Genomic DNA, 10,525 nt, shown 5'->3' on the forward strand with positions numbered 1-10,525 from the left:
AAATAAATTTGGGAGCCCATGTGGCTCCAGAACGTCCAAGCTAAAACAATTTACAATAATTGCAGTCTTGATTTGTATCTCTCAATATTCAAGGGGATTTGAATTATAAATTGTAGCATTGCTTCTTTTTCACCCCACTGTGTATTTGAACTTACACTTTATATTTTTATGATCTTTTTATATAGAGCATTTTAAAATCTTTATTGAATTTGTTACAATATTGCTTCTGTTTTATGGGGTTTCTGTTTTATGGTTTTGTGTGTGTGTGTGTGTTTTTTTTTTTTTTAGTTTTCTGACCATGAGGCATGTGGGATCCTAGTTCCCTAACCAGGGATCAAACTCTCTGCTTTGGAAGGCAAAGTCTTAACCACTGGACCACCAGGGAAGGTCCTACACATCATTTTTTAAACAACTTTATTGACATATAATTCACATCCCAAGCAATTCACCTATTTAAAGGGCACTATAGTTTTAGAGTGCTTTACTCACTTCAACAAGAAACTTCATACCCATTAGAAGTCACTTCCCCTATTTCTCCAACCCTATAGCCCCAGGCACCCACAGATCTGCTTGCTGTCTCCATAGATTTGTCTCTTGTGGATATTCATATAAATGATATCATATAGTATGTGGTCTTTTGTGACTGGCTTCTTTCACTAAGCATAATATTTCATCATGATTTGTATTTCATTCCTTTTTTTTAAATTACCAAACAACATTGCATTACACAGATAGACCACATTTTATTTATTCTTTCATCAGTTGATAGAGCTTTGAGTTCCACTTTGGAACCATTTTGGGGCCACTTTGGGGCTTCCCTGGTAGCTCAGCTGGTAAAGAATCCGCCTGCAATGCAGGAGACCCCAGTTTGATTCCTGGGTTGGGAAGATCTGCTGGAGAAGGGTTAGGGCACCCACTCCAGTATTCTTGGGCTTACCTGGTGGTTCAGCTGGTAAAGAATCCACCTGCAATGCAGGAGACCTGCATTTTATCCCTGGGTTGGGAAGATCCCCTGGAGAAGGAAAAGGCTCTTGACTCCAGTATTCTGGCCTGGAGAATTCCAGGGCCTGTATAGTCCATGGGGTCACAGAGTCAGACATGACTGAGCAACTTTCACTTTCACTTGGGGCCATTATGAATGGTACTATGAACATTCATGTACAAGTTTTGTGTGGACATATGTTTTCATTTCTCTTGGATCTATCCCTAGGAGTGGAATGTGTGGGTCAATGCTCGCTCAACATGGAAACACTACTAAACTGGTTTTTCCAGGAAAAAACAAGGAAATGTCAAAACCTGGTGAATGTCAGAAAGGTTTCCACAGCTTGCAGTTCTCTGCACTCCTGTGGAAGTACCAAGTGGACTGGGTCAGATCAGGAGGCAACATTCAACGTGTAGTGTGAAGCCAGTTCCCAAACCCAAACTCTTGCTTCCCACCCACACAGCCTGACTCCGCCCAGCCCTCGGAGCTCTCTTCCGGGGTCAAACAGGAAAGACAAGACTGAAGTGGCAGCGAGGTTGGTGACCTCTCCGAGCCAAACGTTCTGTGTTTGGCTTTCCCACGTCTCTGCCGTCTTGCTGCTCACCCAAGCATCCCAGCTTGCAGCGGACACGGGATTCGGGGTCCTGGGGAGGACTCTCCACCTGCCACAGGTTCTTCCTAAGATGCAGCCACGAGTCTGAGCTCTCAGCAGCCCTCTGACGGCTTGGAGTGCTTGAGAAGAGCAAGCGGAGCGTTGCAGCTTGTAGAGAACCTTTGAGAACTATAGCTGGCAGGGAGAAAGCCATCTGTTACTTTGTCTTTTATTTGCTTTAAAATTTCAAAGAAAGTGAGCAGTTGGGCTGCTTGACTTTATTGTTCATGGTCGGGAGGAGAAGAGTCGGAGTGAGGAGCTCCATTTTCCAAAACTGCAAAGAGCTGTCTCTTCTTGGTGACGCTCACAGGCTCTTGATTCTACCATGCAGTCCTCTGTCCTCCAGGACTAGGGTCTCAGCTGGGAGGTGCTGAGGATCGAGAATCCCCGTTGTCTACACAAGGATCACAAAAGCTGTTCCGAAAAGGCCTTGCTCTCAAATCTCCTTGCCAGCTTGAGGGGGTAGGCAGGGACCTGAGAGCCGGGAGGAGAAATGAAGTCAAGGATAAGCCCCTCCTGCTGCCTCTGGTTAAAAATGGGAGCAAAGATGCACTCACCTGGCAGAGACAATCAGGGCTCGTTCCTGCCTGGCCTGCTGTGACTCACCCCACCCACAGCCTCACCTGGATCACCCCAAGGTGGCTTATGTCTAATGCCAGATGACAACCCATCCTGGTGAGCCCAGAAACTGAGAGGGCTCCTGGCATGTGGGATTTTCAGTTCTCTAATGGAGACGGTGTCCCAGCGGTCTAACTCAACCTGGCATAGCTGCACTTGAGCTCTCCCAGACAGGAAATCCACCAACTTTTCATCTCTTCCTCTAGCACTCCGATCCTGCTCATTACTCCAGGATGACTCACCTCCTTAGAACTAGAAGACTATGGGGCCACCCCCCACAGAACCTTCCAGTCCTTCACTCCAGTCTCCTGACCTTTGGTGGAGGGTGGTAATCAGAAGAGGGAACACTAAGTCTTGCTGCGTCCTCCTAGGCAAGTTACTTCACCTTTCCACACCTCAGTTTCTTCATCTGTCACAGGGATAAGAGAGCCTAGCTCACAAGGTTATTGTGAGGATAATACGGATGAAATGTCAAGTGCATCTGACACGACGGCATAGGTTCCCAAGACCGTCCTAAGGTTCAGTGAGTCACTAGAGCTACTCACAGGCTAAGAAAAGCTGTTTTGCACATAACTGTGGTTTATTACGGGCTTCCCTGCTGGCTCAGAGGTAAAGAATCTTCTTGCAATGCAGGAGACCCAGGCTGGGAAGGTCCCCTGGAGGAGGGCATGGCAACCCACTCCAGTACTCTTGCCTGGAGAATCCCACGGACAGAGGAGCCTGGTGGGCTGCAGTCCATAGTGTTGCAGAGTCGGACATGACTGAAGCGACACAGCAGCAGCATGGTTTATTCTACCTGAAGGCTGCAGATTAAGACCAGCAAAGGTCAAAGGCGCACAGGGGAGAGTCCAGAAGAGACCAGCTTCCAGTTATCCTCTTCCAGTGGAGTTGTACAGACAATGGTTAACCTCCCCAGCAGTGATGTGTGATGACAGGTATGAAGTGCCGTCAACCAGGGAATCTCACCTGAGTCTCGTGGTCCAGGGTTTTTGTGGGTGTTTATCTCTAGGCATGGAGAACTCCTCCATCACTGACCTTAGTTACTTAGTTTCTAGTCTCTTTAGAGGTCAGACTGATACAGCTTGGCCCAGGGTCCCCAACATAAATCATATTGTTAGCATAAATGATATGGTGTGACCCAAGGGCCCAGGTAAACAAAGATACTTTTATCAGGCAGAGTATTACAAGGGCTTAGAGGTTATCTCCCAGGAACCAATCAGGGGGCCAGATCTCCCTTTGAAACATGCAAGGTTTGAACATCTCATACCTGCTGAGTCAGCTCTTTACTGCATGGACACATAGGAAGCACTCAATGTTATTATTTTTTCAATATAGTTTATTTACTTTACTGGTCTTCGTTGCAGCACAGGGGATATTCTGTCTTCATTTCAGCGTGTGGGATCTAATTCCCTGATCAAGGATCGAACCCAGTCCTGCTGCGCTGGGAGGGTAGAGTCTTAGCCACGGGACCACGGGATAACACCCAGTGTTACCCACCTGCTGTCACTATGGAACTATATGGCTTCAGGCTAACCCTTTTGCTGTTAGGAGGGGCGCTCGTATTTCCCACTCCTCTTTTGCTACAGAGGGATCTCCCCGCTAGCAGTGTTCTTGGCTCTCTTCCCTTCAGCCACACCTCTCCCCAGGAATGCAAAGCAACTTTCTGAGTTGGAGGATTTGGGAGAAAGGTCAGCTCCTGCATAGCTCTCCCCTTCCTCTCTTGAGTCATTCGTCTGTAGAGAAGCCACACTGTCCGGTTTACGGAAGTAGGAAGATGTCCACATCTGCATACACCTGTGCCTGGGGACCACGTCAGGTTCAGGGCTAAGGTCTCTGCCAGCTCCCCTGGCTCACAGGGTCTAAGTCGCCTTCTTTTTTTTTTTATTGATTTATTTATTTTAATTGGAGGCTAATTGCTTTACAATATTGTAGTGGTTTTTGCCACACATTGACATGAATCAGCCATGGGTGTACATGTGTCCCCCATCCTGAGCCCCTCTCCCACCCATCCCTCAGGGTCGTCCCAGTGCACCGGCCCTGAGCGCCCTGTCTCATGCATCGAAGCTGGACTGGCAATCTATTTCACATATGTAAACCACCTTCTAGAACAGCTTTGTCAGCAATAAAGGTGATCTCCATTTGCCTGGCTCCTGGGTCTACCCGTCAACTGGTTCCTAATGGAGGCAGAGACAGAGAGGTGACATTTCACAGCCCCTCAAGCCCTGGATACAGTCAGGCCTTCCTGTGTTTGGAAGGGCATGATCAGGTGTCCCCTTGAACCTCATCAGCCAAGGTCCCCAGGTCTTTCAATCATGCCCACTCCTCAGGATCTCCTGAGGGGGCCCTCCAGGCTGTCTAGGACCCTCTGGAACACTGGGCCAGAACTAAGCACAGACCCTCCCGGGTGTGGTCAGACCGGCACCAGTCATGGGCAGCCCCTAGCCATGTCTTAGGATTCCCGTGACCACTGTCATCTCTGAGCAGGCCAATTACAAGCTGAACGTGCAGGAGCCTCAGCCCCTTTTCCACAGGAGTTACATTAGATCCACTTTCCTCTGCACAGGGCAGCTGATTGTTTAAATCTCTTCTTAAGGTTGTCCAGTCAAGTTCTCCTTCTCAAACACATTTGTAAACACACACGCGCACACACGCGCATCCCCTACAAGGCCGAAGGGCACAGGATCCCCCCACAGCCCACTGCCAAAACCTTTAAATCTTTCCTCTCCTCACCAATTTCAGTACACTCATATTTTATCTATTCAAGAAGCATGTAGCCTCCAAAAATAATACTTAGTGGTGAAAAGCACAGCCTCTGGCATTAGACATTCCTAGCTTCAAATTTTAACTCTATCCATTATCAGCTGTGTGGCCTTGGGCAAGTTACTGAGCCTCTCTGAGCTTCAGTTTTCTCAAAATCCTAAGGTGAAGGTTATACTAGTACCCACCTTCAAAGGGCCAAGCCTGGTGCCCTGACTATATCATATTCTTGGTAACTGTAAATTAGCAGTACAGGCAGTAATCTTACTGGTTTTAACATTATTGTTACCACTTCAGGGACACCTTCCAAAGTGGAAATGAAAGTTAGTACAGGGTTGCAGCCCTTCAGGGTACATGGTTGATAGATGATGTCACCATGAAGAATGGATTGGGCATGGGGTCCTTTTCTGAAGATCAGCCTGGGTGTTGCAAATCTTCAAACCTTGTTTGCAGAGATTCTATGGAAGAAAGGAGGGGGGCCGGAGCTGAGCTGGACGGTCAGTGGACACGGCCCGGGCTGCAGGTTTTGAGCTGGAAGGACAGGCCCACTCTGCTCAAGGGCTGACCTGGCCGTCAGGCACTCCCTTCTGCTCTTTAGGGGAGAGTCCCTCCACATGGCCGAGTTTTGGGGGACCAGAGAAAAATATGACTGGATGAAACAGAAAGCCTTATTGAAAAAAAAAGTCACAGTGACAGCGAAGGAGCACCCAAAGGACCAACATGACAATCTCAACCCTCCAGAAGAACAGGTCCATGACAGCCTGATTATCAGGCAGGGGGGAGTGGGGGCGGGGGGGGGGGGGGAGCGCAGCAGGACAGCACATGAGCTCAAGTGACCTTGAACTTTCAAGTCTGGAGCCCTTAGGGGAAGGACTTACCTTCCTGGGGTCAGCTTCCCACCCTGCACAATTAGGGCAATACCATTTGCTTCTAACGGGGCCTACAGGAGTACGTACTTCCCTGTAGCTAAGATGGTAGAGTCTGCCTACAAAGCAAGAGACCCAGATCCAGTCCCTGGGTCAGGAAGACCCTCTGGAGAAGGGAATAGCAACCCACTCCAGTATTCTTGCTTGGAGAATCCCACAGTCAGAGGAGTTCGGTGGGCTACAGTTCACGGGGTCGCAAAGAGTCAGACACGACTGAGCGACTAATACTACTGCTCTGTCAGAGTAAGTGGGCTGCTGTGTATCAGGGTTTATCTCCTGATGAACAGGGGGCTTCACAGCAATTCCAGATCCACGGGTCAGACGTGAAAATCAGCTTCAGGGCTTTATAGCCCCACCTTCTAGGTGTCGCCTCAACCGCATGCTAAGCTCATCTGACTCCAGCTTAAGTGAAGTGAAAGTGAAGTCTCGCAGTCGTGTCCGACTCTTTGCGACCCCATGGACGGGCTCCTCCGTCCATGGGATTCTCCAGGCGAGAATACTGGAGTGGGCTGCCATTTCCTTCGGAGCCTAACTCCCTTTGTGGATCCCGCAGGCCCAGCTGCAGACCAAACAGAGAGGAAGCAGAGGTGGACGAAGGCTGCAAAGGGACACAGGACAGCCTGACCGTGAAAGCAGGCAGGAAAGCCAGCTAGGCGAGGATAAGAACCACAGAAGTAACCTGAGGCCACTTCGTGCTCCGCAGACGATCAGAGCACTCTCAGCAGACCGTGGGTGAAGTAACAAGCCAGGGAGCCTGCAGTCATTAAAAGAAGTTACATCTGTTCCACACAGTCAGTTTAAGAAGGTTAAAAAAAAACATGTTATACATTTGAGCAATAGTACCATTACAAAGAGGAAAACCGTTAAAGGGGGGAAGTTACAGGTGTCTTCCAATGACTTAGGGTTGGGGCACCTCTTTCTTGGGTGCTGCTGGATAGACAGAGCTTCACCGAAAGAACATAACGGGTCTTTTCGCCTCTCAGCAAGGTGTTATTTAGGCAGAAGGAAAGCCGCAGAGAGGGGGTGGGGGAGGGGAGCAAACGGACCAGGACTCGGGATGTGTCCTTCTAGCTAAAAGCATCTGCCACTGGGCTGCTCGGCGGCTCGTCGCGGAGGGGCCTCAGTTGGCCTGGATCTTCCCGGGGATGCTCAGGGGGTCGCGGCCCCGGCCCAGCAGCAGGAACTCCAGCCGCTTGCAGTGCTCCCGGAGCTGCTTCTCCCGGGGCAGCAGGAAGGTGAGGACTTTGTTCCGCACGACGCCCCGGTCCTCCTCCTCCCGCAGCCGCTGCTTCACGCGGGCCGCCTGCTCCCCCTGCTGCACCAGGGCCCCGTTCATCTCGCAGAAGGCGTCTTCCAGGCAGCGGATGGCCCTGAGTGCCTCCTTCTTGAAGTCCTCCAGCTCGCGCTGCATCCCGGCCACCTTCTGCTGCAGGATCTCGAGGTCGGCCGGCAGCAGGAGGCTGGAGGACCACGATGGGGGCAGAGAGAAGTCCCCAGACTGGAGGCCGCTCTCCACCATCTTCTTCCCGTGTAAGGTGTTCACCTTCATTAGAATGGACCCGGACTGATAGAGGGGCTCCATGGTGCCGCCTCCGTCTGGACAAAGAGAGGGAGCTAGTGTCTAGCCAGGTCAGTGAATTTTTTTTTTCTTTTTTCTTTTTTTTTTTTTTTTGGCCGGAGACACAATCTTTTGGAATGGAGAAACCCCACCTATTGTGACATCAGGGCCCTTCCAGCCAATCAGGAGGAATGCAACAATCCACTCATTTGCATATTGTAGCCTCCTGGCTTGGTTATCCTGGGCTTTGCTCATCTACCCAAGTATTTAGTTGTGCCCCGGTAGATACGGATCTTCATCAACTCATTGCCCTTCCGGAACCGGAGCTCCATCTGTTCTTGTCTTGCCCTGGGACACACAGAGGCCCGGGGCAGTAAAGTAAGCTGATTGGAGGAAGGCCAGGCGGTACTCTCCTACACAGCAAGGGACCTGGGTGGTCTCATAAGGGTCTCTGGGCTTCACTAGTGAAGCAAGGACATTGTAAGAGATGATACTTAATCTCACTTCTAGCCCTAAAATGCTAAAAAAAAGAAAGAAAGAAAAAATAGTTTTTTAATGGAAGTACGATTATTTTATATTATGTTTCAGGTGTGCAGCAAAGTGATTCAGCTACACATATTTTTTTCAGATTCTTTTCCATTATAATAGATTATTATGAGATCTTGAATATGGTTCCTTGTGCTGTTCAGTAGGTCCTTATTGTTTTCCTATTTTATATATTATATATGTGTTAATCCCAAGCTCTTAATTTATCTCCTCCTTCCCCACCATCACCTGTGCTAACCGTAAGTTTGTTTTCTATGTCTGTGACTCTACCCTTCTGTAAATAAGGTCATTTGTGTCCTTTTTTAGATTCCACATATGTGTGTGTGTGTTAGTCGGTCAATTGTGTCCTACTCTTTGTGACCCAATGGGCTGTAGCCCACCAGTCTCCTCTGTCCCTAGAATTCTCTAGGCAAGAATACTGGAGTGGGTTGCCATTCCCTTCTCCAGGGGATCTTCCCAACCTAGGGATCGAATCTGAGTCTCTCGCATTTCAGGTAGATTCTTTACTGTCTGAGGGAAGTCCTTAAATTCCACATAGAAGTGATATCACGTGATATCTGTCCTCTGATTTACTTCACCTTATATTATAATCTCTAGAAAACTAATTTCTGATTCCAAATCCGTACTCCTATAGTGATGGCAGAATTCTCAATAATCTTAGAGGTATACTCAGGTTGTGATGGGTGGTCCTCAGCAGAGCTGATTCAGGATAAAACTGGTCACTCATTCATTCACTCAGCAAGTCCCTTTTGTGCCCTCACTGTGCACCTGGACCAGGGAATGCATGGGAGCCAGGGCTCACGGCACCCCTGTCCCTGCCCTGCCAGATCCTGCCTGAATGCAGACAAAGATGAGGAAAAACATATAGACGGGTAAACCTCCCACTTCTGACCTGTTGATTGTAAGAAAGGACACTGGTTTCGTCAAGAAGAACCCTCCGTCTTGCAGACCTCAGTCTCTTGCCCAGACTTCTCACCTGGCCTCTCCTTCTTTCCAACAGCCTGCTTCAAATTCAGCCCACCCAAAGCTGGACTAAGATCGTTTCACCCAAAATGGTTCCTGTTCCAGTGTTGCCGTCAGGCTGATGAGACTAGCCCAGGGCAGGCCCCTCATCCATGCCCACTTGAGAAACCCGCACCCCTCCACGTCCAAGTGACTGAGCCCTATTGGCACTGCCATCTCTGCATGCTCCAGCATCACATCCCCTGGGTTGGTGGTCTCAGCTCCACCACCTACAGTAAGCTGAGTATCTTTGTGTGTTGCCTCATCTCCCTGGGCCTCAGTTTCCTCATCTATAAAGTGGGGATACTAATTCAGTGGTGTGCAGGTTAGCGGGGGCGAGGGGGGTGCTCTCTGGGAGGAAAAAAACAAAACAAAAAACTAATTTATAGTTGTTGCTGATTTCTAATTTATAGCTGTTGCTGACAAGACTGGTTCCGAGCTACCAGCATGATGTCTTTTGAAAGAGATGCATACAGGGATCCTTCATGAGTGTGTGTGAGTGAGACAACTCCTGTACCACAGGACCTGTGAGGAGGGCATGGGCCTTCTCCAGGAGGAAGACGGATCCATCGAGAGAGTCTGGCAGTAGGTAGCAGAGGCGGCACTTTGTAGGGAGGTTCATGGCTAAACTAAAGTGGAATTTTGAGTCTCAGGATCAGGCAGCACCAGTTATTGATACACAATGTATAGAAGAAAGGGCCCTGCTCTAGAAGCCAGGAGACCTGGAGTCTGGACTTGCTATGTGAGCATAGGTCAGGCAGCCCTCCTCTCTGCACCTGTTCCCTCTGATGTAATGTGAAGTCTCTGATGCGCTAAGACCCACACGGTCCTTCCTCTAAACTTTTCCAGCCTGTTACAGACCACCCCCCCTCATTCTGTGACCTTGTCCTCCAGGCCCCTGACGGTGCAGTAAATCCCACGAGGACAGAGGCTGCACATCTATCACTGTGTGCCCCGCCTGCTGCAGCTGCACGTAATGGCTCTCAGAAACAAGATGAAACAGGATTTCTGCTCAGAGACGTCCATCAAACCCTGCAGCGCCCCTACTTTTTCCTCTGACATGATGACACCTACTGGCCTGAGCAGAAACAGCACCTCTCTTACTTGCTACCTGAGACCCAGAGATGTTACTGAAAAGCAGAGGCACTACTTTGTCTACAAAGGTCTGTATAGTCAGAGCTATGTTTTTCCAGTAGTCATGTATGGATGTGAGAGCTGGACAATAAAAAAGGCTGAGCGCCGAAGAACTGATGCCTTCAAACTGCGGTGCTGGTGGTTGTTGCTCAGTCACTCTCCGACTCTGTGACCCCATGGACTGCAGCACGCCAGGCCTCCCTGTCCATCACCAACTCCTGGAGATTATGCAAACTCGTGTCCATAGAGTTGGTGATGCCATCCAATCATCTCACCCTCTGTCACCCTCTTTTCCCACCTTCGATCTTTTCCCAGCCTAACAGTGTTTTCTAATGAGTCGGCTGTTTGCA

At 49.3% G+C, this 10,525-nt stretch overlaps 1 protein-coding gene and 1 long non-coding RNA gene across 2 annotated transcripts; one reads left to right on the forward strand and one right to left on the reverse strand.

Annotated features, from left to right (window-relative positions):
• Window positions 1-6,633: 6,633 nt before the first annotated feature.
• Window positions 6,634-7,574, reverse strand: CCDC182 (coiled-coil domain containing 182). The gene has a single exon (XM_061140939.1). It carries the CDS (start codon window positions 7,515-7,517, stop codon window positions 7,056-7,058), a length of 462 nt encoding a protein of 153 aa, XP_060996922.1. The 5' UTR covers window positions 7,518-7,574; the 3' UTR covers window positions 6,634-7,055.
• Window positions 7,575-7,758: 184 nt separating this feature from the next.
• LOC133055850 (uncharacterized) lies at window positions 7,759-10,256 on the forward strand. Its single transcript, XR_009692707.1, has 4 exons — window positions 7,759-7,871; window positions 9,040-9,276; window positions 9,455-9,626; window positions 9,936-10,256. It is a non-coding gene; the product is annotated as an uncharacterized LOC133055850 (long non-coding RNA).
• Window positions 10,257-10,525: the final 269 nt, after the last annotated feature.

The sequence above is a fragment of the Dama dama genome, chromosome 5 (genome assembly GCF_033118175.1).
Source record: "Dama dama isolate Ldn47 chromosome 5, ASM3311817v1, whole genome shotgun sequence".
In the NCBI taxonomy this organism is placed as follows: Eukaryota; Metazoa; Chordata; class Mammalia; order Artiodactyla; family Cervidae; genus Dama; species Dama dama.

Excerpts from the sequence above, each read along its gene's own strand:
- CCDC182 (XM_061140939.1), bottom strand. The coding sequence starts at position 7,517 with ATGGAGCCCCTCTATCAGTCCGGGTCCATTCTAATGAAGGTGAACACC.